Source organism: Balearica regulorum, chromosome W, assembly GCF_011004875.1.
Source record: "Balearica regulorum gibbericeps isolate bBalReg1 chromosome W, bBalReg1.pri, whole genome shotgun sequence".
In the NCBI taxonomy this organism is placed as follows: domain Eukaryota; kingdom Metazoa; phylum Chordata; class Aves; order Gruiformes; family Gruidae; genus Balearica; species Balearica regulorum.
The window spans coordinates 17966065-17992251 of NC_046219.1; the positions used below are offsets into that span (position 1 = coordinate 17966065).

At 45.4% G+C, this 26187-nt stretch overlaps 1 protein-coding gene and 1 long non-coding RNA gene across 7 annotated transcripts in view; both read left to right on the forward strand.

Moving 5' to 3' along the window:
• The window catches only part of LOC104638524 (growth hormone receptor), a 240184-nt gene extending 229925 nt beyond the window's left edge, over nt 1–10259 (forward strand). For all 4 annotated transcript variants that reach the window (XM_075738978.1, XM_075738977.1, XM_075738980.1 and 1 more), the window contains 4 exons: nt 3984–4155; nt 6095–6185; nt 8663–8732; nt 8995–10259. In XM_075738978.1, coding sequence (XP_075595093.1) covers nt 3984–4155; nt 6095–6185; nt 8663–8732; nt 8995–9957 — 1296 coding nt within the window. In that variant the 3' untranslated portion in view covers nt 9958–10259. The remainder of the gene's footprint in view (nt 1–3983; nt 4156–6094; nt 6186–8662; nt 8733–8994) is intronic.
• Nucleotides 1–26187, forward strand: part of LOC142599218 (uncharacterized) — a 159113-nt gene that overhangs the window by 107593 nt on the left and 25333 nt on the right. The gene's annotated exons all lie outside the window — the stretch shown is intronic.

Consider the following 26187-nt stretch of genomic DNA (forward strand, 5'->3'; position numbering starts at 1 on the left):
TTCTCTAATTATCATCACGAGCAAAACAGACCGAACTTAGAGAGGGAATTCATCTTATTTATTACTAAGCAAAACAGAGTAGAGGAATGAGAAATAAAACCAAATCTTAAAAACACCTCCCCCCACCCCTCCCATCTTCCCGGGCTCAACTTCACTCCCGGCTTCAACCTCCGCCCCCCTCAGCGGCACAGGGGGACGGGGAGTGGGGGTTATGGTCAGTTCCTCACGCGGTGTTTCTGCCGCTTCTTCATCCTCAGGGGGAGGACTCATTGTTCCCCCGCTCCAGCGTGGGGTCCCTCTCACGGGAGACAGTCCTTCACGGCCTTCTCCAACGTGAGTCTCCTCCACGGGGTGCAGACCTTCAGGAGCAAACTGCTCCAGCATGGGTCCCCCACGGGGTCACAAGTCCTGTCAGCAAACCTGCTCTGGCGTGGGCTCCTCTCTCCACGGATCCACAGGTCCTGCCAGGAGCTTGCTCCAGCGCGGGCTTCCCACGGGGCCACAGCCTCCTTCAGGTGCCTCCACCTGCTCCGGCGTGGGGTCCTCCACGGGCTGCAGGTGGAATCGCTACACCCCCTCATCCTTCCTCCATGGGCTGCTGCAGGGGAACAGCCTGCTTCACCATGGTCTTCACCACGGGCTGCAGGGGAATCTCTGCTCTGGCGCCTGGAGCACCTCCTCCCCCTCCTTCTTCACTGACCTTGGTGTCTGCAGATGTTCTTACATCTTCTCACTCCTCTCTCTGGCTGCAAAAGCTCTCTCTCTAACTGTTTTTTCTCTTTCTTAAATATGTTATCACAGAGGCGCTGATTGGCTTGGCCTTGGCCAGCGTCAGGTCCGTCTTGGAGCCGGCTGGCATTGGGTCTATCAGACACAGGGGAAGCTTCTAGCAGCTTCTCACAGAAGCCACCCCTGTAGCCCCCCCGCTACCAAAACCTTGCCACGCAAAACCAACACAGGGGTACATAAAATTTTGCATGGTCCAGCATTCCTCTCCTAAGAATTTCCACTAATTGTTTCAGAAAAAAAAAAATATATACTGTAAAACTTCAGTGTACTATTTCTTTGTGGCTTCATAGCACAAAATAAGTAAACTGGACTAGTATAGATTGTATTCCCTTCCCAATACTTTCCAACTGGATTATCTTCAAGTTAAAAACCTCTGTGATGTAGAGCGATGCTTCTCCAAGTTCTTGTGCTCAATAGAGAAAAGCAGTCTGTCTGGGATCACTGCCTCCTCCAAAATCTGACTGGTTAGTTCTCAGAACACTTGAGTCGGGAGCCACCAGGGATCATGAGAACTCTACAGATCGTAGCTACCAACAGAATGTTCTCAAGTTTAGATTATGCAGCTACAGTGATTATAGGACTGTATTGTTCAAGCTTCTTTCAAATATCCTCAATGGTTGTTGTTTTCCAGGTGTTTTAATTCTTAGTCCATGATGACTAAGTCTTAGTCCTCTGACCAGCAGGTTGAGGGAGGTGATCCTGCCCCTCTACTCCACTCTTGTGAGACCCCCACCTGGAGTACTGCATCAAGCTCTGGGGGCCCCAGTACAGGAGAGACATGGAGCTGTTGGAGTGAGTCCAGAGGAGGGTCACGAAGCTGATCAGAGGGCTGGAGCACCTCTCCTATGAGGACAGGCTGAGAGAGTTGGGGTTGTTCAGCCTGGAGAAAAGAAGGCTCAGGGGAGATCTAACTGTGGCTTTCCACTACCTGAAGGGGGCCTACAGGAAAGATGGAGAGGGACTGTTTATGAGGGAGTGTAGTGACAGGACAAGGGGTAATGGGCTTAAGCTGAAGGAGGGTCGATTTGGATTAGATGTGTGTTGGTTTTGCGTGGCAAGGTTTTGGTAGCGGGGGGGCTACAGGGGTGGCTTCTGTGAAAAGCTGCTAGAAGCTTCCCCTGTGTCTGACAAAGCCAATGCCAGCCGGCTCCAAGACGGACCCGCCGCTGGCCAAGGCCAAGCCAATCAGCGCCTCTGTGATAACATATTTAAGAAAGAGAAAAACAGTTAGAGAGCGCTTTTGCAGCCAGAGAGAGGAGTGAGAAGATGTAAGAACATCTGCAGACACCAAGGTCAGTGAAGAAGGAGGGGGAGGAGGTGCTCCAGGCACCAGAGCAGAGATCCCCCTGCAGCCCGTGGTGAAGACCATGGTGAAGCAGGCTGTCCCCCTGCAGCCCATGGAGGGAGGATGAGGGGGTGTAGCGATTCCACCTGCAGCCCGTGGAGGACCCCACGCCGGAGCAGGTGGAGACACCTGAAGGAGGCTGTGGCCCCGTGGGAAGCCCGCGCTGGAGCAAGCTCCTGGCAGGACCTGTGGATCCGTGGAGAGAGGAGCCCACGCCAGAGCAGGTTTGCTGACAGGACTTGTGACCCCGTGGGGGACCCATGCTGGAGCAGTTTGCTCCTGAAGGTCTGCACCCCGTGGAGGAGACTCACGTTGGAGAAGGTCGTGAAGGACTGTCTCCCGTGAGAGGGACCCCACGCTGGAGCGGGGGAACGATGAGTCCTCCCCCTGAGGATGAAGAAGCGGCAGAAACACCGCGTGATGAACTGACCGTAACCCCCATTCCCCGTCCCCCTGTGCCTCTGAGGGGGGCGGAGGTTGAAGCCGGGAGTGAAGTTGAGCCCGGGAAGATGGGAGGGGTGGGGGGAGGTGTTTTTAAGATTTGGTTTTATTTCTCATTCCTCTACTCTGTTTTGCTTAGTAATAAATAAGATGAATTCCCTCTCTAAGTTCGGTCTGTTTTGCTCGTGATGATAATTAGAGAATGATCTCTCCCTGTCCTTATCTCGACCCGTAAGGTTTTTTTTTTTTCATTGTACCTTTTCTCCCCTGTCTAATGAAAGAGGGGAGTGATAGAGCGGCTCTGGTGGGCACCTGGCCCTCACCCAGGGTCAACCCACCACAAGATTTTAGGAAGAAATTCTTTACTGTGAGAGTAGTGAGGCACTGGAACGGGTTGCCCAGAGAGGTTGTGGATGCCCCATCCCTGGAAGTGTTTAAGACCAGGTTGGATGAGGCTTTGGGCAACCTGGTCTAGTGGAGGGTGTCCCTGCCCACAGGAGGGGGGGTTGGAACTAGATGATCTTTGAGGTCCCTTCCAACCCAAACCATTCTATGATTCTATGAGTTTTGCCAGTATCATACTTGATTCTGAAGTAAAAGTAGAATATAACATCTACCATGTGCATTTCTATTTTGTGCATTTTCCTTATTTTTATATACTTGTGTTGGGCTGTTGGAGCTAAAATAGAATAGAATAGAAAAATACATATTCTTAGAGGAGGAACAGAAGAAAAGTGAGATTTCACATATTAAGACCACTAATGTGACTTCCTACATACTTTGATATGCAGCAGTACCTAAGTATGTTGCAGTTAATACTTAATATAGAAATCTGAAGACCGACAATCTGATGCCAGCTCTCCCAGAGTCTCCGTTATCACATTTTATATACAGTTGGAGATTTTGGGAGCTATGCAGTCTTCCCCAAATAAATACATTTGTAAGAAGCAATACAGGTTAGAAGGCCTTTAAATCAGTTTTCTTCTTAAAATTAATTTTGTAATGGATATTGGACTAGTTTTAAGACTTCCATGTTATTTCAACAAGGATTTTGGCATTGTGAAATCAGTAATGTGTTATAACAGTAAAAAGGATTTACAACTTGATAAGATCGGTGGGAGATATTCACACCACCTACTTATGGCCTGTAACTGGGAACAGCTGCCTTTCTTCACTGACTGTATTTACAGAGAGCTTGGATTCTCTGCTTTTTGTCCCCTGAATCACAACAAAGACTGATAGTTAGTAAGTCAAAAGTAAATGGTATGAATTTTCTCTGAACTCTTCTCATGGTATCCTTACTGTTCCAAGTACCAAAAAGGCCTTCAAGTGTTTATTTCTGAAATCAAGAAGCAGTGTAAAATTGCCAGTACAACTCAAATAAATCACAGTCCTTCTGTCTTTACAGTTAGAACCCAGGCTCTCAACAATGGTTCCACTGTACTCTCTGAAGATGAGAAGAGATTACGAGATACGAGTCCGATCAAGACAACGTACCTCTGAAAAATTTGGGGAGTTCAGTGAAATCCTTTATGTATCTTTTTCTCAAACAGGTGTTGAATTTGTTCATTGTGCTGAAGGTAAATAAGTGTAGCTAAGTGTTTTTATAACCATTGCTGTCTTTTTGTCTTTTGGGTGTTGGGTTTTTTGGGGGGGCTCTCCTTAACTTTGATGTTGTATGCTTGAATGGATTGATAATTCAGCCTACTACATGAAAATCATTTGATAAGATTTAGAGTGTACAAATTCCATGTACAAGTTCAGAAGTAAACTCAGCAAGACTTTCACAGCTCACCAGAGAGCAAAAATACAGATAGCTTTAAGAATCAGAAGTAATAACTGCTGTTGCATATCCTATAGAGCCTAAAATACAGTTACATCTTATACTTCATTGTGTAAATTGAGCACTCCAGTAGTGATGAGAATTGTCACTTCTATTAAAGTGTTATACTACTGGCTAAGTTTGTTACCAGAATGATGTGCTTTTCTGATCTGCCCAATACTATCAAGGACAGCGTTTTTCTGATTCTTGCTTCTGTCTTGTACTTGCTTTTAAAGTGCTATTAAAGACAAGAAGAAATAGCCATTGAGCATCACATTTTTTCTATCAAAAGAATGAGACAGTGCCTTTTCCTAAAGCATTCTCAGGTCTGAGCTACTAAATTAACTCTTCAAAATAGGAACTCTTCACTACAACCCAGATTCTGCAAGTTGATCGATATCTATACATCCCACACAGCAGCAGTGATCTGATTTGATGGATCAGTTCTCCACCATGTACTGCTTTGCTGAATTGGGACATAAGTTGGAAATTCACAAAGGAAAATTGAGAAACTGTAAGATGGTGTGGCAAAATTTATTCTTACTTGTTTTATATTTTACCCTTAGGAACATAGAATTAAAATTGAAATTTTCCATGTTAAAAGTTAAGTATTTAAATTCAAATGTAATATTCTAACTTTTTGAAGCAGCTGGACATTCACAGGTCTCATTGACATGACAAGGAGTTACTGGTTCTCCATTAAATTAGGGACCTAACATAGACATATCCAAATAGGACTTTAAATACTCATGCCTGAAAACATGTCCAGTGAAAATTTAAGCTGAGAGCAGAGGGCTAAAACTGATGCCTGGAATTAGTTTTTTGTCCAAAAGACTGTATATTATGTTCATGTATAGAATTCTAAAGCTTCCTGTCCAGTATTTCTTAGCCCAAAAAATGAGTGATGTTTGTATGGAAAACTTAAAATTGGGAACAAATGAGAAGAATTTAAGGCTACAGCCAGAATAAATTTATCTATACTTTGTATTCTACAGTGTCAGCTTAAGTACGATGGAATTGCTAGTATTCAAAAGATAAAACATTTCATTTATCAGCATTGTTATTCATTCCTACCAAATCACATTTCTCAATGACCTATATTCTCTCTTTGTAGTCGCCTGCAAGGTAAATAAAAGGGAGAAATATTTTTTTCTTTTTCTTTTTTTTTTTTTTTTGCAATTGGCAGTTCACAATATAATTAATGTTCTGCCTTTAGAAAGAGTAGTATTATGCTTTTTGACACCATCATATTTTAGTTTCTGTGAGAGAAGACTAGTTTGTCTATGATTTAGCATGCTATTAATAATGTTCTCAGCTTGGGCTAACAAGCAGTAACATGGTCTGCAGCATTATATGCCATCAGAACTACTGATAGCATGTTCCAAGAAGGCAGAATGTTCCTCGTGGCTTGTTTTGCTACATGTATTGTCTGTACTAAGATCTTGTTTATATTAAAACACTCAGTCTGTTTTTGCAAGGAGTCTCAGTGGACTCACAAATGCAATATGGAAACTGTTGAGACCAAACAGGTATTTTTATTTCTGCTTAACACAGAACTTTCACATTTAAGTAACCAAAAATTCTCCATATCAGTTTTTATGACTTTGGAATCCTCAGACATCAGAAGAAAAGGATGAAATTAAAGATGCAACAGAGATGCAGATTCTTGCTAACATGTTTTTGTTCTGTTGTTTTAGAAATTGAGTTTCCATGGTTCTTAGTTGTTCTCTTCGGAGCATGTGGGCTGGCTGTAACAGTGATCTTAATCCTGTTGTCCAAACAACCAAGGTAGAGAGTTTTTATTTGTCAGATTTTATGTACTTGTAGCTTAAAAAATAGAGTGCTTCTTTTTTTTTTTCAAATCTGGGAGACTAGAAACTATTTTGGGGATTGTTGTCCATCCTCTTAAGCTACATGACTGCTGGCATATGTACGTACTGGGCCTTCAGCAGTGAGAATCTGATTATGTTGACAGCTCCTGTTCCTTTTAGATTGCAGAACTTTTTATACTACAGTATTTACTTACCTAATTTACTTTGGCTTTGAAGGGGATTGCTTTTTTAGTCCATTCAAATTTTGTAAATACTTTTTTTACCCACTCACTGTTCAAGTTTCACACAAACATTTGGTTTTGTTCTTAGACTATTCCACTAATCTCTGACTATTTCTTCATCGAGCCAAGGGAAAGAGCTTGAGACATAGGGCAGTATTTGGTTTCTGTGGATGGACTGCAGCTCCTATAAGTAACAGGAATAAAATAAAACAAAGATCAGGATTGTGTAATTTATAAAAATGGCAGAATGACACATATATAAAAATGACAAAATGGTCTCAAGGTGAATTCATCCCCTAAAATGTGTGTTCAGGGATGGGTTTTGGCAGAATAATTCATCTTGGATGTCATACCAGTACTGTCCTAGCCTATGGAGCAACACCATGGTCAAGCCCCAGTGCACACATGCATGTTGTCAGTGGTCTTGTATATACACTTCGAAAATGAACACTGAGGTGTTTTGCACATACCAGCATAAGGACAAGTCACTGAAATGAAAACAAGATGGTGCAGTTGGAGCAGCTCTAAAAAAATAATTTAGGCAAGCAGCACTATGCTTTGGCAGTGCTTAACTTAAGGTTAATAGCATCCCAGTCCCAGAGTTAAAAGCAAGGCTCCTGATACAGTGCATGGCAAAAGCTAGATGTGTCAGAATGGGGCAAGAACAACTCACACGTGGGACCAGGAGCTCACTAAGATCAGCACAGTGAGCAAGGAGTGGCTTGGTCACAGAAGATCCTGAGGGCTGAAGCATGTCTCTGATCACAGCTCATTAATATCTTCCATGCTAATCATGATTGCTGGAGGAGGCTTTTCTCCACTGAGGACCCTTCATCTGGAAAGTTCTTCTGGACCTATGGGCCTGCACCCTTTCCTTCAAACTGGTGTACGTGGTGGTGGGAGTGGCAACGTCTTCTGCAGAAGAGCAGGCTGCATAGGTTTCCAGTAATGTAAAATAGCCAGGCTCAGTTTCCTCCTGTATCTGAAAATAGATCAATTCATGATTTCCTCAACTCTGATCTCACAAGATCTGAACCAGGCTCCCTAGGACAGATGCCATAGGGTTAGGCTATAGTGTTTTAGAATTGAGAGATGTAGGCTTGAATTATGTGAGGCTAAGAAAGGAGCAGAGCATAGTTCTCCCTCCTGAATTATTTCTCCAGGCAGTGAGTGGTAAAATCCTTTGTCTGTTTCCTTAGAAGCAGTGCTCAATCCTGTCAGACTAGCTGATTTGTGGATTCAACTGTAAGTGCAAATCTTAAACTAGTACTCTGAGAGCCCAGCCAGTGCACAGCTAACACCGCCCCTCCAGAGATTAGGTGGAAAGTTACTGGATTTCTGGCTCTTAATGAGGCTTGCTGGGCAGAATTTTGAGGGTCTGCTAAAAACAAAAACAGCTGGGGAATTTGGGCCTGCCATAGTTAAGCAGAAGTTGCCTAAAACTAATATTTGGATTTGGATCTACCATTCCCACAGCTTATTTTCTAAAATAGGCAAGTAACCCAGTATAAAGAGAATGCTGAATTTTCCTTTTGGGAAGTAGTACAGTTTATCTAGTTGCAAAAGAAGCAAGGAGGAAAAAAAAAAAGGAGGAGATAGGCATGACCCACTATTGTTGGATTATTATTAATGGAAAATTCATCTTTCTATTTGGATTTTCTTTTTTGTTGTTTGGTTGTGGGGTTTTTTCCTCAAATAATTGGAAATTTACTTTATGAAGAATTAGAATATCTATTTCCACAGTATGTACATGCATAAGCAAGTTACTAGTTCTTTCTCTACAAGGGTAAAACCCTGTTATTATATATTACTTGTTACATTAATAATTCAGAAAACAGAAGTGTCATAGAGATAGCAAAATACTAGCCTAAATTTTTGAAGTTGTGTTTCTGTTTTATTTATTAGTTCTAAAGTAATTCACTCTTTTCACCAACTCCTTTCTTTCCATTCCCCTATTTAAATTTATTGGGCTTATGCAAGACTACTTTGTCCCGGAAAAAAAAAAAATTGTATCAGGTTCCTTTGAAAATAGTTGTTTTTTATTTGGAATGAGAGAAAACAATCATTCTTTTCCTTAGCACTATTTGAAATTGAATCTTCAAACATTTCAGTTTTGAAGTAAATAATTATAAATGCAATGTAAAGCCCTCTTCTTTCTAAACTCCTCATAAAGAACCACTGTCAATTAAAAGCCATCATTTATTTTTTCCAGGTTAAAAATGCTGATTTTTCCTCCTGTGCCAGTTCCAAAGATTAAAGGGATTGATGCAGATCTCTTGAAGGTAATGTTGTGCTCTAAAATCTACAGTGGGAATCACTGTAGTAGTAGCAGGTGACAATTTTTGTCCCAGGCAGAACAATTTAGTAGGAAAAAATTATGACATGGAGGGAATTGCAACAGAATTAGTTTTCATAAAATACAAAAAAACCCCCACTTTGCAGTTATTACATCAGCTACAGTTACCTTTCCTTAAGTTAAAACCATAAAAAGCACAAGCATTTTTATTCTTTTCTTTATAACATTAATTTTTTCTTGCTTTATAGAAAGGAAAGCTAGATGAAGTGAACTCCATCTTAGCCAGCCATGACAGCTACAAGACACATCTATATAATGATGACTTGTGGGTTGAGTCTATTGAGTTGGACATAGAAGACTCTGAAGAAAAGAACAGAAACTTGGATACTGACAGGCTCCTGAGTGAAGATCATCTGAAATCACAGAGTTGCTTGGGAGCAAAGGATGATGATTCTGGACGGGCCAGTTGTTGTGAACCAGATATTCCAGAGACAGACTTGAGTGCAAGCGACACATGTGATGCCATCTCTGATACTGATCAGTTCAAAAAGGTAACTGAAAAAGAAGAGGATCTCTTGTGTCTTGATAGGAGAGATAATGATGAGTTACTTCCAAGTCTTGTCGACACAGACATCCAAAAGCTGCATACTAATACTCAGTCCAAAACCAGCCAGTTGTGGCCACCTTTGGCAGACAGCATTGACTCAGCTAGACCATCAATCCATACCCAGCTAAGTAACCAGAATTCATTGACAAATACCGGCTTTTACATGCAAGTGAGTGATATTACTCCAGCAGGCACTGTTGTACTTTCACCAGGGCAGAAATCCAAGGTGGGGAGAGCACAATGTGAAGGCTGCACAGAACAAAACTTCACCATGGACAATGCCTACTTCTGTGAGGCAGATGTGAAAAAAATTATTGCTGTGACTTCCCATGAAGAGGATGAGCTGCATGTCCAGGAGCAAAGCTGTAATGAGGATGCTTACTTCACCACGGAGAGCCTTAGCACTACTGGTGTCAATCTTGGAGCTTCAACAGCAGAAACCCCAAGTTCAGAGATGCCTGTCCTAGACTATACATCTGTTCATATAGTTAACTCTCCACAAGGCCTTGTACTCAATGCAACTGCACGGTCTGTGCCAGACAAGGAATTTAACATGTCTTGTGGCTATGTGAGCACAGACCAACTGAACAAAATCATGCTATAGCTCTTCTTTGACTAGGTGTGTGCAGTATTTCACAGCAGAGAGTCAGTTTGGGCTTGTATGCTGAAACCAACATGAAGTCTAAAAGTTTCTCATGGTTCTTATAATTTTATCTGAAATGTTGAACATAAAATATTCATCAAAATATTCCTATTGTGTTCTGTAAATATTATCTATGAATTTGTCTTGAGACTGTTTTACTAGCAGTGACTGTCTTGTTCTTATGGGTGTTGATTTTTGTGATACTAAACATTGAAATGACTATGTTTAATTTACAGTAAATAATGCTTTTTGATAAAGCTAAAGATCAGGTGGTTTAAAGTCTAATAATTTAGTAAAAATCATGCTGTTGGCAGAGATCTTCTTTATATGAATAATTGGAAACGGAACATATAGGTGGAGTCAGTTGCCGAAGAGTGCAGCTCCGGTGCCAGCCCGACCCGCAGAGGAGTGGCAGATCTAGGCGCACAGGGGGTTTTTCCTGACTTTCCAGAGGCAGGGAAACGCCAGGGACGCGGAAGAGACCCGCCACAACCGGCTGCTCTCGCGGGAACCACTGACGAGACCTGGGCGTTGCCAAAGACAACGGCACCCACCCCCACCCCCCCCACCCCACCCCACCCCACCCCCCGACGCCTATAAGAAGCAGCCTAGGGAGTACTAGTGATCTGAAGTGTGGTGTGGCAGTGCGTGCAGCCAGGGCCTAGTCACCCTACCTGCTCAAGAGGGGAGTCCACTGGTGGTCATCACTCTCTCATAGAAGGAGTTCAGCCATGGCACCCACCAGGCAGAAAGCCCTAAGCTCTGTGCTCACCAGGAAGCATGTGGCAACCCACACAGAGCTGCCACAGAAGCATGCAGCCGCCCAGCTCTCAGGCTGCAGGGAGTGCCTGAACTTGGCACTGGCAGGGGAAGGCAGTAGTGAGACTGGCTGCCTGAGGTGTGACCAGGTGGATGACCTGCTCAGCCTGGTGGCAGAACTCCGTGAGGAAGTGGAGAGGTTAAGGAGCATCAGAGAGGCTGAGAGAGAGATAGACTGGTGGAGCCAAGCTCTGCCCTCCCTGAGGCAGAAACAGGGACAGCTAACAGACCAAAGCCAAAGTGAAGGGGACCCTGTATCCTTCCCTTGCCAGGCAGAAGGCAGCAGCATCAAAGAGGGGAGTGAAGGGAAACAAGTCCATGTGCGGCGCAGTGTGGCAGGCGGCGAACCTTCTTCTCCTCACCCACCTTGCCATCCCACGTACCCCTGTGCAACAGGTGCGAGGATCTGGCTGTGGAAGGCCACTTGAGCGAGGATATGGATGACAGTCAGGCTACTCCAGAGGTAGCACCTAGGCCCAAAAGGCCCATGCCTCGGGTCGTGACCACCCCAACAAAGAAGAAAAGGAGAGTTATAGTTGTAGGGGACTCCCTTCTGAAGGGTACAGAGGGCCCAATATGCAGGGCAGACCCTCCTCTCAGAGAAGTCTACTGCCTCCCCGGGGCCCGTGTCAAGGACATCACTAGGAAACTCCCCAGCCTGGTACAGCCCTCTGACTATTACCCACTGCTGCTCCTCCATGTGGGTGGGGATGAAGCAGAGACATGCACCATGAAAGCGATCAAAAGGGACTTCAGGCTCTTAGGGCAGTCACTGAAGGATTCGGGAGCTCACTACCCTGGACTTCAGGAGAGCAGACTTTGGCCTCTTCAGGGACCTGCTTGGTAGAATACCATGGGACAAAGCCCTGGAAGGAAGAGGGGCCCAAGACAGCTGGCTAATATTCAAGGGTCACCTCCTCCAAGCTCAGGAGCGATGCTTCCTGACAAAGAGGAAGTCAGCCAAATCCACCAAGAGGCCCCCATGGATGAACAAGGAGCTCCTGGGCAAAGTCAAACACAAACAGGAAGCCTACAGAGGGTGGAAGCAAGGGCAGGTAGCCTGGGAGGAATACAGAGAAACTGTCCGAGCAGCCAGGGATCAGGTTAGGAAAGCCAAAGCCCTGATAGAAATAAGTCTGGCCAGGGATGTAAAGGACAACAAGAAAAGCTTCTATAGGCATGTTAGGGATAAAAGGAGGACGAGGGAAAATGTGGGTCCGCTCAGGAATGAAACAGGTGACCTGGTTACCCAGGGTATGGAGAAGGCTGAGGTACTCAACGACTTCTTTGCCTCAGTCTTCACTGGCAAATGCTTGAGCCACACTGCCCAGGTCACAGAAGGCAGGGCCTGGGAGAATGCAGAACCGCCCACTGTAGGAGAAGACCAGGTTCGAGAATATCTAAGGAACCTGAAGGTGCACAAGTCCATGGGACCTGATGAGATGCATCCGTGGGTCCTGAGGGAACTGGCGGATGAAGTGGCCAGGCCACTCTCCATCATATTTGAGAAGTCCTGGCAGTCTGGTGAAGTTCCCACTGACTGGAAGAGGGGAAACATAACCCCCATCTTTAAGAAGGGTAAAAAGGAAGACCCAGGGAACTACAGGCCGGTCAGTCTCACCTCTGTGCCTGGCAAGATCATGGAGCAGATCCACCTGGAGACTATGGTCAGGCACATGGAAAACAAGGAGGTGATTGGTGACAGCCAACATGGCTTCACTAAGGGCAAATCGTGCCTAACAAACTTGGTGGCCTTCTATGATGGGGTTACAGCATCGGTGGAAAAGGGAAGGGCAACTGACGTCATCTCCCTGAACTTGTGCAAGGCATTTGACACTGTCCCGCACGACATCCTTGTCTCTAAATTGGAGAGACATGGATTCGATGGATGGACCACTCGGTGGATAAGGAATTGGCTGGATGGTCGCTCTCAAAGAGTTGTGGTCAACGGCTCAATGTCCAAGTGGAGAACGGTGACGAGTGGCGTTCCTCAGGGGTCAGTACTGGGACGGGCACTGTTCAACATCTTTGTCGGCGACATGGACAGTGGGATCGAGTGCACCCTCAGCAAGTTTGCCAGCGACACCAAGCTGTGTGGTGTGGTCGACATGCTGGAGGGAAGGGATGCCATCCAGAGGGACCTTGACAGGCTTGAGAGTTGGAACAATACAAATTGCATGAAGTTCAACAAGGCCAAATGCAAGGTCCTGCACGTGGGTCAGAGCAATCCCAAGCACAACTACAGGCTAGGCTGGGAATGGATTGGGAGCAGCCCCAAGGAGAAGGACTTGGGCTATTGCTTGATGAGAAGCTCAACATGAGCCGGCAGTGTGCCCTTGCAGCCCAGAAAGCCAACTGTGTCCTGGGCTGCATCAAAAGAGGTGTGACCAGCAGGTCGAGGGAGGTGATCCTGCCCCTCTACTCTGCTCTCGTGAGACCCCACCTGGAGTACTGTGTCCAGCTCTGGGGGCCCCAGTACAAGGAAGACATTGAGCTCTGAGCTGTTGGAGTGAGTCCAGAGGAGGGCCACGAAGCTGATCAGAGGGCTGGAGCACCTCTCCTATGAGGACAGGCTGAGAGAGTTGGGATTGTTCAGCCTGGAGAAAAGGCGGCTCCGGGGAGATCTAATTGCAGCCTTCCAGTACCTGAAGGGGGCCTACAGGCAAGATGGTGAGGGACTGTTTATGAGGGAGTGTAGTGACAGGACAAGGGGTAATGGCTTTAATCTAAAAGAAGGTAGATTTACATTAGATGTTAGAAAGCAATTCTTTACTGTGAGAGTGGTGAGGCACTGGAACAGGTTGCCCAGAGAGGTTGTGGAGGCCCCCTCCCTGGAAGTGTTTAAGGCCAGGTTGGATGAGGCTTTGGGCAACCTGGTCTAGTGGAGGGTGTCCCTGCCCACAGGAGGGGGGGTTGGAACTAGATGATCTTTGAGGTCCCTTCCAACCCAAACCATTCTATGATTCTATGAAAAACAAAAGTAGTTTGAATAGCAAATCTATTTTTATTTATATAAATTAATAAAATATATTTTAATATTTTAGTCATAATAACATAAATGTTTTCTATTACACTACAAACTGTAAGTTAATTATGATGACCCAACTAAGGAATATAATTACTGCAATCTTAAAAAGGAGTTTTCTGTTTTATAAAAGTTTTGTCTGCAGCAAAAAGAAAAAATACATTTTTATAAAGCCATTTTATACCTCCAAAGAAACCTGTAGAAAAATTTTCAAATAATGTATAAACTTACAGGATATTGTAAAACAAGATTCCTTTTGATACATTCATATTTCTCTTCAGCAAAGTAGCACAAAAAAATTATAATTTGGTTTCAGGTTCTGTCGTGGTTTTACCCCAGCCAGCAGCTGAGCACCACGCAGCCGCTTGTTCACTTCCCTCCCCATCGGGATGGGGGAGAGAATTGGAAGAGTGAAAGTGAGAAAACTCGTGGGTTGAGATAAAGACAGTTTAATAGGCAAAGCAAAAGCCGCGCGCACAAGCAAAGCAAAGCAAGGAATTCATTCACATTGTCTCCAGCACAAATCCAAAACATATCCCCACACTAGCTACTATGAAGAAAAATCAATCCTCTCAGCTGAAACCAAGACAGGTTCTGCAAAAATGTTAAGATAATTAATATTTTACAACTAGTTTAATTAAATACAATGCCTTGTATTTAATGAAAGTTTCTGTTTTGTAGGAACCTGATATTGATATATGTGAAAACATTACTAAAAAAGCAGATGAAAAGCTAGCAGAGATAGAACTCAAACCAACATTCACATCACCAAAACCTGCACAGACACAGACACCACCACAACTATCACGAGGGCAGTCATCATTCCAAAAATCAATCAAAATCCAATCATCAGGCTCCTCCTGAAACTCAGAGACATCAACCTCACAGCAACTGGTGTCATGGAGTTTTTGGCCGTAACAGACATGATCAGAAATGTAGTCATGAACAGGTAGACACTGTTCCTCCAGGAGAAAGTGTAGAAATTCTTACACAAGATAAAAAGCTGTTGTGGTGAGTTGACCTTGGCTGGACACCAGGTGTCCACCAAGCCGCTCTATCACTCCCCTCCACAGCAGGACAGCAGGGGGAGAAAGTAAGATGGAAAAAAAACCTCATGAGTCAAGATAAAGGCAGTTTAATAAAGCAAAAATAAAGGTCGTGCACGAAAGCAAAGGAAAACCAAAAGATTTATTCAGGTTGCCCAGAGAGGTTGTATATGTCCCATCCCTGGAACTGTTCAAGGCCAGACTGGATGAGGCTTTGGGCAACCCGGTCTAGTGGAAGGTGTCCCTGCCCATGGCAGGAGGGTCAGAACTAGATAATCTTTGAGGTCCCTTCCAACCCAAACCATTCTATGATTCTATGATTGTCTCTCTAGGGGTAGATTCTGTCTTATCTAAAAGCCTGAATGATGGTAGATGTCCATGTTTTGGCAGTTGAATTGATCCCCAGTGGAATAAAACAACTCTGAGAATGTAAATGTCTTTGTTTCAGGTAGGTCTAAGTTACCATTATAGTTAATAGTCTAAAGAGCTACTTAGCTGACCAGATATAGGTGTCTGCTTTAGGTGAGCTGATTAGGGCTCTCCACTTTTCAAACTAGAATGGGACGTCTTACCCATGTTCAGACACCAAAATATATTTGTTAATTAAGGTGTCTTAATGTTGAGCTGTATTTCACCTTAACCTAAACCAGAGAGGGGCATTGGTGTTCTCTTATGGTTTATGCCCTCTGTAAAAACAATTTCATCTTTAGAACTCGGTGCAAATGAACTATCATGATAAATAAATATGCTTGCTTATACTTCCTGCTTCAGAAGGCTTATGCCTTTTATAAGGCTCTAAAATACCTCATGCAGCTCACTCATGCAGGCAAGAGACAGGAGGAATACACAGTTCAAGGTAGGTGTGTGTTTGCAGGGAGATAGTGTAATGACCTCTTTTGGTGGTAACTATCACCTAGGTCAGCTTAAAGGAACTGTGAAAAGCCAGCTTGAGCTCCTTCCTGCCTCCAGCAGCAGTGCAGCTCAAGTAATCACATGCCTAATGACTGCAGTCTGTGTGTACAGTTCACATGTGGGTGTTTAGAAGAGAAATCCAAGTGTCAGACTTGAGATTGTCTCTGAAATTTACATTTTATACTGGCAATCCGCTGTTTTCCTACAGAACACAGCAATCTATTATTTCAAGATATGATGCACTTGTGTCGTGGTTTAACCCCAGCCGATAACTAAGCACCACAAAGCTGTACTCGCTCACTCCTCACCCCCAAGGGGATGGGGAAGAGAACGGGGAAAAAAAACCCCAACTTCTGGGTTGAGATAAAGAAAGTTTAATAGGATAACAAAGGAAGAGAATAACAACAACAACAACTGATGCACAAATGCAATTGCTCACCACATGCAGAAGGAAAAAAACAAAAACAACTTGTTGCCCAGTATGTTTCCGAGCAGCGATTCCGCCTCCCAGCTAGCTTCCCCAGTTATATACGGAGCATGACGTTATATGGTAGGGAATATCCCTTTGGCCAGTCTGTAGAAAACTTTAAAATATAAAAAATATTTGGGCAAATGATTCTGTTTTTCATCAGATTCTGGTTAATGCTAATAATATACTATTTTATAAGTAAGATTTTGTTGACCACTATTAAACAGTGTGCAACTACACTTTCACTGAAAATTTTTGAAAACACATGAATAAGATCTGGTGACTTAGCAGCATTATCTTTTCACATTTGACCAACTTCTGAAGCCCTCCTACAGCTAAAGGTATTGCTACAGTTATTAGTTTGCACCACATAAAGTCTTAATTAAAAAAATAAAATAAGGACTTCAGGATTTGGCCAGCAGTTCATTTTTAAAGCTATAACAGGATTAAAAGACTTAAGTGGAACAAGGGAATCAAATATAGTATTGTTCAAAAGTTTTTATCATTTTTGCAGCCTAACAGTATCTCCTCTGACTGTGTTAGGCAGACTTTCAGAAGGAAAGAAAAATGAAATTTGGTGGGAAAGCTCTCTCTGTTCTTACATATATTAAGAACTTGACGGAGCTTTGCAATGAATTGTTATTGCTTCAGAAGTTACCTTCCTAGGCCATAGTTCCATCATAGCAGGGTACTTAGAAAGCAGATAGGGACGTTCATGTCCTTTCTCTGACCTGAACAGAAATGTATGAAGTGCAGTGAATGCAGGTCTTGCTCATAATGTCTCCTACTGAACTCACTGATGCTCTCTGTGACCAAGGGCTACAAGACCAGGCCCAACTACTGGGTAGGATTTTTAAGTTTGGCATGTACTTTATGGTAATGTGCATTAGATATTCTGCTAATTTGCTGCTACATTTTTCTAACATCTACATTATATAGTTTCATATAAAATTTCATAGATGATAGACACTAATGCAAGTAATGCCTACATGTGTGTTTGGAAGAAGTTTCTTATGCTGTTTTTATTGCATAACAAACAGTCTGGGTCAGCTGTCCTGGATACGCTCTCCTTGCTTCTTGTGCACCTGGCAGGGTATGAGAAGCTGAAAAGTCCTTGACTTAGTGTAGACACAACTATCTAGCAACAACTAAAAACATAAGTGTGTTATTGTGGTGGGTTGAACTTAGCTGGACGCCAGGTGTCCACAGAGTCACTCTATCACTCCCCCCCTCAGCAGGACAGAGAGGGGAGAAAAATAAGATGGAAAAAAACCAAACTCATGGGTCAAGATAATGCAAAAGCAAAAGGCTGTGCATGGAAGCAAAGCAAAAAAAAAAGATTTATTCTCTACTTCCCATTAGCAGATGATGTCCACCAACTTCCTGGGAAGCAGGGCTTCAATATATGTAATGGTTCCTCCGGGACACAAACGTTGTAAATAATGAATGCCCTCCCTTGCTCCTCCGTTCTCTTAGCTTTTATTGCTGAGCTGACGTCATATGGTATGGAATATCCCTTTGGTCACTTTGGGTCAACTGTCCTGACTATGTCCCCTCCCAAGATCTTGCCCACCCCCAGCCTACTTATGAGGGGCTGGGAAATGTTGGAGAGACAGCCTTGATGCTGTGCCGGCACTGCTCAGTAGTAGCCAAAACACTGGTGTGTTATCAGCACCTTGCTAGCTACCAATACACAGCACAGCACCAAAAGGGTGGCTATGGGGAAAATTAACTCCGTCTCAGCCAGACCCAATACAGTTATCAACATCATTCTCATACTAAATCCAAAACACAGAACTATACCAGCTACTAGAAAGAAAAATAAACTCTATCTCAGCCAAAGCCAGGACAGTATCCACCCCTTATTCCATATCATCTACGTCATGCCTAGGTCCTATACTTCCTAATACATTCCAATTAATCGCCATCCCTTTTCCTGTCTTTTGATATGCACACACAGATATCATTCCCTCAGTCTTATTGGCCATCCCTCCCAAATGTCTGTTGAGTTCATTTAGTCCATGAACTTTGAGCTCCATCTGTCATAATAGTCTCTCAGGGCAGGGCAGATGGTGTGTGATGTTGGATTGTTGCATGCTGCATCCGGAGCTCGTAGCTGATGTACCCAGCACAGTTCATGCTCATGGTCTGCAGGGTGAAGATGTCAATCTCGAGGAAGTTGCTGGGTGCTCGTTACTGAAACCAGTTCTGGTTTCATCACCTTGCTGAGTTCCATCAAAGTTCATTCTTCATTAGTCTGGCGGATTCTTACTGCAATACTGTTGTTATCCCACAGATTGGTTTGCCTTTGCCTGAAGGAGGGGTAACCCAGACTGACTTCCCTAAAATATTCTTTATGTGCACTACAGGAACTTTATCCCCTTCTACAGTAGGTGGAAGTTTTGATTGGGCAGGGCCAGCTCGATTGGTAGATCCTCTAGTGTTGACTAACCAGGTGGCCTTTGCTAAATGTGTATCCCAGTGTTTGAAGGTCCCACCACCCATTGTTCTCAAGGTAGGCTTTAACAGTCCATTGTATCACTGAATTTTCCCAGAGGCTGGTGCATGACAGGGGATGTGATACACCCACTCAATGACATGCTCTTTGGCCCAGGTGTCTATGAGGTTGTTCCGAAAATGAGTCCCGTTGTCTGACTCAATTCTCTCTGGGGTGCCATGTCGCCACAGGACTTGCTTTTCAAGGCCCAGGATAGTGTTCCGGGCAGTGGCATGGGGCACAGGGTATGTTTCCAGCCATCCGGTGGTTCCTTCCACCATTGTAAGAACATAGTGCTTGCCTTGGCAGGTTTGTGGGAGTGTGATGTAATCAATCTGCCAGGCCTCCCCATATTTAAATTCAGCCATCATCCTCCATACCACAGAGGCTTTACCCGCTTGTCTTGCTTGACTGCGGCGCATGTTTCATATTCATGGATAACCTATGCGATAGCGTCCATGGTCAAGACCACCCCTCGGTCACCAGCCCACCTATATGTTCCATCTCTTCCTTGATGGCCTGAGGTGTCATGGGCCCGCCATGAGCTATAAATAATTCACCCTTACGCTGCCAGTCCAAATCCACCTGAGTCACTTCAATCTTGGCAGCCTGATCCACCTGCTGGTTGTTCTGATGTTCCTCAGTGGCCTGACTCTTGGGTACATGGGCATCTACATGACGTACTTTCACAAACAGCTTCTCTAGCCAAGCAGCAATATCATGCCATAATTCGGCAGCCCAGATGTATTTGCCTCTGCGTTGCCAGTTGCTCTGCTTCCACTGCTGTAACCACCCCCACAGGGCATTGGCCACCATCCATGAGCCAGTGTAGAGGTACAGCGTTGGCCACTTTTCTCTCTCAGCAATATCTAAAGCCAGCTGGATGGCTTTCACCTCTGCAAACTGGCTCGATTCACCTTCTCCTTCAGCAGCTTCTGCGACTCGTCATGTAGGACTCCATACAGCAGCCTTCCACCCACAATGCTTTCCCACGATGCGACAGGACCCATCAGTGAACAGGGCATATGGCTTCTCATTTTCTGGCAGTTTATTATACGGTGGGGCTTCTTCAGCACGTGTCACCTCCTCCTCTGGCGATATTCAGAAATCTTTCCCTTCTGGCCAGTCTGTGATCACTTCCAGAATTCCTGGGCGATTGGGGTTTCGTATTCGGGCCCACTGTGTGATCACTGTGACTCACTTATTCCACATAGTATCACTTGCATGGTGTGTAGAGGGGATCCTGTCTTTGAACATCCAGCCCAGCACTGGCAGTTGGGGTGCCAGGAGGAGCTGTGCTTCAGTACCACTCGCTTCCAAAGCGGCTCAAACCCCTTCATATGCTGCCAATATCTCTTTTACACTTGGAGTGTAGTGGCCTCAGATCCTCTGTACCCCCGACTCCAAAACCCCAGGGGTCAACCTCAAGTCTCCCCTGGTGTTTTTGCCAGAGACTCCAGGTAGGGCCTTTCTCCCTGGCTGTGGTGTAGAGCACATTTTTTGCATCTTGTCCTGCCCAGACTGGCCCAAGGGCTGCTGCATGAACTATTTCCTGTTTAATTTGTTCAAAAGCTTGTCATTGCTCAGGGCCCCATTTGAAATCATTCTTCTTTCGGGTTACATGGTAGAGAGGGCTTACTATCAGACTGTAATTTGGAATGTGCATTCTCCAGAAACCCACAACGTCTAAGAAAGCCTGTGTTTCCTTTTTGCTGGTTGGTGGAGACATAGCTGTTATTTGGTTAATCACATCCATTGGGATCTGACAGCATCCATCTTGCCATTTTATTACTAAAAGCTGGATCTCCAGTGCAGGTCCCTTGATCTTACTTTGTTTTATGGCAAAACCAGCTTTCAGAAGGATTTCAATTATTTTCTTCCCTTTCTTAGAGAATTCTTCTGCTGTGCTGCCCCACACAATGATGTCATCAATGTACTGCAGGTATTCTGGAGCCTCTCCCTGTTCCAGTGTAGTTTGGATCATAGAATCATAGAATCATAGAATTATAGAATGGTGTTGTGGTTTTGTCCCAGCCAGCATATAAGCACCACAGAGCCGCCTGCTTACTCCTCTCCATCGGGATGGGGGAGAGAATTGGAAGAGTGAAAGTGAGAAAACTCGTTGGTTGAGATAAAGACAGTTTAATAGGTAAAGCAAAAAGCCACGCACACAAGCAATGCAAAACAAGGAATTCAGTCACCACTTCCCATGGGCAGGCAGGTGTTCAGCCATCTCCAGGAAAGCAGGGCTCCATCACGCATAATGGGTACTTGGGAAGACAAATGCCGTCACTCTGAACGCTGCCCGCCCCCCACCCCCACCCCGTCCTTCCTCTTCCCCAAGCCCCTTATATGCTGAGCATGATGTCATATGGTATGGAATATCCCTTTGGTCAGTTGGGGTCAGCTGTCCTGTAAGTGTCCCCTCCCAACTTCTTGTGCACCCCCAGCCATCCCACTGGAAGGGTGGTACAAGAAGCAGAAAAGTCCTTGACTCTGTGTAAGCACTGCTCAACAACAGCAGCTCCATATAACAACAACATCTCTATATTATCAACACTGTTTCCAGCACAAATTCAAAACATAGCCCCATACTAGCTACTGTGAAGAAAATTAACACTCTCAGCTGAAACCAGGATAAATGGTTTGGGTTGGAAGGGACCTTAAAGATCATCTAGTTCCAACCCCCCTGCTACGGGCAGGGACACCCTCAAACAGAACATGTTGCCCAAAGCCTCATCCAACCTGGCCTTGAACACTTCCAGGGAGGGGGCCTCCACAACCTCTCTGGGCAACCTGTTCCAGTGCCTCACCACTCTCACAGTAAAGAATTTCTTCCTAACATCTAATCTAAATCGACACTCTTTTAGCTTAAACGCATCACCCCTTGTCCTATCACTACACTCCCTGATAAACAGTCCCTCACCATCTTTCCTGTAGGCCCCCTTCAGGTACTGGTAAGCCGCAATTAGGTCTCCCCGGAGCCTTCTTTTCTCCAGGCTGAACAATCCCAACTCTCTCAGCCTGTCCTCATAGGAGAGGTGCTCCAGCCCTCTGATCAGCTTCGTGGCCCTCCTCTGGACTCACTCCAACAGCTCAGAGCTCAATGTCTTCCTTGTACTGGGGCCCCCAGAGCTGGATGCAGTACTTCAGGTGGGGTCTCACGAGAGCAGAGTAGAGGGGCAGGATCACCTCCCTCGACCTGCTGGTCACGCCTCTTTTGATGCAGCCCAGGACACAGTTGGCTTTCTGGGCTGCAAGTGCGCATTGCTGGCTCATGTTGAGCTTATCAATCAATACCCCCAAGTCCTTCTCCTCGGGGCTTCAATCATTCTCAGCCCAGCCTGTAGTTGTGCTTGGGATTGCCCCGACCCACGTGCAGGACCTTGCACTTGGCCTTGTTGAACTTCATGCGGTTCTCACGGGCCCACCTCTCAAACCTGTCAAGGTCCCTCTGGATGGCATCCCTTCCCTCCAGCATGTCGACCACACCATACAGCTTGGTGTCGCTGGCAAACTTGCTGAGGGTGCACTCGATCCCACTGTCCGTGTGGCCGACAAAGATGTTGAACAGTGCCCGTCCCAGTACTGACCCCTGAGGAACGCCACTCATCACCATTCTCCACTTGGACATTGAGCCATTGACCACAACTCTCTGAGTGCGACCATCCAGCCAATTCCTTATCCACCGAGTGGTCCATCCATCGAATCCATGTCTCTCCAATTTAGAGACAAGGATGTCGTGCGGGACAGTGTCAAATGCCTTGCACAAGTTCAGGTGGATGACGTCAGTTGCCCTTCCCTTTTCCACCGATGCTGTAACCCCATCATAGAAGGCCACCAAATTTGTTAGGCACGATTTGCCCTTAGTGAAGCCATGTTGGCTGTCACCAATCACCTCCTTGTTTTCCATGTGCCTGACCATAGTCTCCAGGAGGATCTGCTCCATGATCTTGCCAGGCACAGAGGTGAGACTGACCGGCCTGTAGTTCCCTGGGTCTTCCTTTTTACCCTTCTTAAAGATGGGGGTTATGTTCCCCCTCTTCCAGTCAGTGGGAACTTCACCAGACTGCCAGGACTTCTCAAATATGATGGAGAGTGGCCTGGCCACTTCATCTGCCGGGTCCCTCAGGACCCACGGATGCATCTCATCAGGTCCCATGGACTTGTGCACCTTCAGGTTCCTTAGATATTCTCGAACCTGGTCTTCTCCTACAGTGGGCGGTTCTGCATTCTCCCAGGCCCTGCCTTCTGTGACCTGGGCAGTGTGGCTCAAGCATTTGCCAGTGAAGACTGAGGCAAAGAAGTCGTTGAGTACCTCAGCCTTCTCCATAGCCTGGGTAACCAGGTCACCTGTTTCATTCCTGAGCGGACCCACATTTTCCCTCGTCCTCCTTTTATCCCTAACATGCCTATAGAAGCTTTTCTTGTTGTCCTTTACATCCCTGGCCAGACTTATTTCTATCAGGGCTTTGGCTTTCCTAACCTGATCCCTGGCTGCTCGGACAGTTTCTCTGTATACCTCCCAGGCTACCTGCCCTTGCTTCCACCCTCTGTAGGCTTCCTTTTTGTGTTTGACTTTGCCCAGAAGCTCCTTGTTCATCCATGGATCAGTCCATGGCAAATGGTGGGGCTGTGTTTCCACCCCTGGGGCAGTCGATTCCAGGTGTACTGGACGCCCCTCCAAGTGAAGGCAAACTGTGGTCTGCACTCCGCTGCCAAAGGGGTTGAGAAAAGTGCATTAGCTATATCAACTGTGGCATACCACTTGGCTGCCTTTGACTCCAGTTCATATTGAAGTTCCTGCATGGCCAGCACGGCAGCACTCATTGGTGGCATGACTTCATTCAGGCCACAATAGTCTACCGTCAGCCTCCACTCTCCATTGGACTTCCTCACTGGCCATATAGGACTGTTAAAGGGTGAGCGGGTTCTGCTGATCACTCCCTGACTCTCCAATAGACAAATCAGCTTATGAATGGGAACCAGGGAGTCTCTGTGCTATATTGCTGCTGGTGCATGGTTGTGCTAGCGATCAGCACCTGCTCTTCAACTCTCAGTAACCCTACAACAGACAAGTTCTCTGAGAGACCAGGCAGAGAGGTGTTCGATTTCCTTTGTCTCCAAGGCAGCTATACCAAAAGCCCACTAGAATACTTTTGGGTCTTTGAAATTCCCTCTCCAGAGGCAGTCTATGCCAAGAATACATGGAGCCTCTGGGAGAGTCACAATGGGGTGCTTTTCCCAGTCATTCCCAGTTAGGCTCTCCTCAGCCTCCAGTAGAGACAACTGTTGGGATCTCCTGTCATTCCTGAAATACACATGGGTTCTGCTCCTTCATAGTTCGATGACATTAGGGTACACCGTGCACCAGTGTCCAGTAGAGCCTCATAATCTTGTGGGTCTGACATGCCAGGCCATCGGATCCACACAGTCCAATACACCCTATTGTCCCTTTCCTCCACCTGGCTGGAGGCAGGGCCCCTCTAATCCTGGTCATCATAGTCACTACTCACCTCTTGCAAAAAGGACTTAAAAGTCCCTTCAAGAGGATCATAAGTGCGATCTGGCCTTCCACTCAGTCTGGGAGACTGCCCGTTGGAAACCGAAGAGGCATTTTTCCTGGAAGAATCCCCTTCTGTGATTGTTTTTCCTTGCAACTCATGTACTCGTGCCTCTAGGGTCAAGGTACGTTTTCTATCCCACTTCTTAATTTTCTCTCTGTGGTCATGCAGGTAAAACCACAGGGTGCCTTGTGGTCTGTACCCTCTATATCCTCTCTTTTGAGCAGAGGAACTCTTACTCCCAATAGCTGAGATACTGGTCTGTTCAAGCAGGGAATTGGACATATCCTCTCTGAATTGCTGGAACTCCCTCAGGTACTGGATACCTCTCTCCATGGCGGCCCACTTGCCTGGATGACATAGAACATCTTCACTGAAGGGATAGCTTTCCGTCATGCTTGAAAGAAGTCACCTCCAGAGGCTGAGGGTTTGTGTCTTTTTCCTAATCACCTTGTCAATGCCCCCTTCCCTTGACAGGGATCCCAGCTACTTGGACTCCATACCCTCTAATTCCAGGCTACTGGCCCCATTATCCCAGCATCGGAGCAGCCAGGTAATAATGTACTCCCCTGGAAGGCAGCTGAAATCTTTCCTCATATCTCGCAGCTCACTCAGGGACAGGGATCAGGTGGTTACCTCTGGTTCTGTCTCTTCCTCCTGTTCTCATGATGGTCCTGGTTCATTGTCATCCCTTACTTAGCAAACTGATTTTTTTTTATATTTCTTCTTCTGTATAGGGGTGACTGATACTTGCGTGGGTTGATTTTTGGTTCAGCTGCAATGCCTGTCACTGGAGTTTGAGTAGTGTCAGTGCTTGTTGCTAGGGTTTGAGTAGCCACAGTGCCTGTTGCCTGGGTTGGGGTTGCTGCAGTGCCTGTCAGTCTGTTTTCCCTCTCTTCTCCCTGAGGGTGCTGCCTAATGTCAAGCAGTGTTTGGTAGATAGTGGCCAGGGCCCAGCACAGCATGCTAAGTTGTGCCTCCTTGGAATAGCCACAGCATTTTCCTTTTAAATATTCTATCACTTAATCAGGATCCTGTAGGTGTTCGGGAGTGAAGCTCCAAAACATTGGTGATGAGAAGATATCTAGATACCTGCCCATATTCTCCCACATGCCACGACACCTATGACTCGCCAGCCTTGGGGCAGATCTCTCGGTGGTATTCTTCAAAAAATTTTTTGTAACCCTAAAGAAGACCTGGAACGCATTCAGGAGACATAGCAATAAGAGCATCCTGGCCTGAACATCCCAAGGGTATTCAAAATTTTCAAAAGCTGTTGTAACCAGCCTGAAGGAAAAAGGGGAAGTGAAAGAGCTGGAGAAAGTATTCCCCCTTGTCTTCCCCATAGATTGGGTATGATTATTAATAAATTCTGAGAGATGCTGTCCAAGTTATGGGCATGACAGCAATGTCACATACAAATACTAGCTTAAGCTCATGACCATTGATGTTATCATATCATAAGTCGATATTGCACAGTACAGCAAAATGAGTATCCCGACCCCTCATCCAGAGGTGATAAACAGTGCTGCAGGGAATACATACAGCAAGTAAGGATTTACATGCCACAACCATGTGAACAAACACCACCATTGTGACCAGTGACTATTTAATTAATATAATAAATGCATATAATAACTTTGTTTTAACACACTCTGGTCAGATTTAAACCCTTCAGGCCCCACCTTGGGTGCCAAAAAGGACTGTTTATGGTTTAGCTCCAGCTGGCAGCTAAGCACCACATGGATGCTTGCTTGCCTCTCCCCTGCCCCAGTGGGATGGGGAGAATTGGAAGAAAAAGGTATAATTTGTGGGTTGGGATAAGGACATTTTACTAGGACAGCAAATGAAGAGGAAAA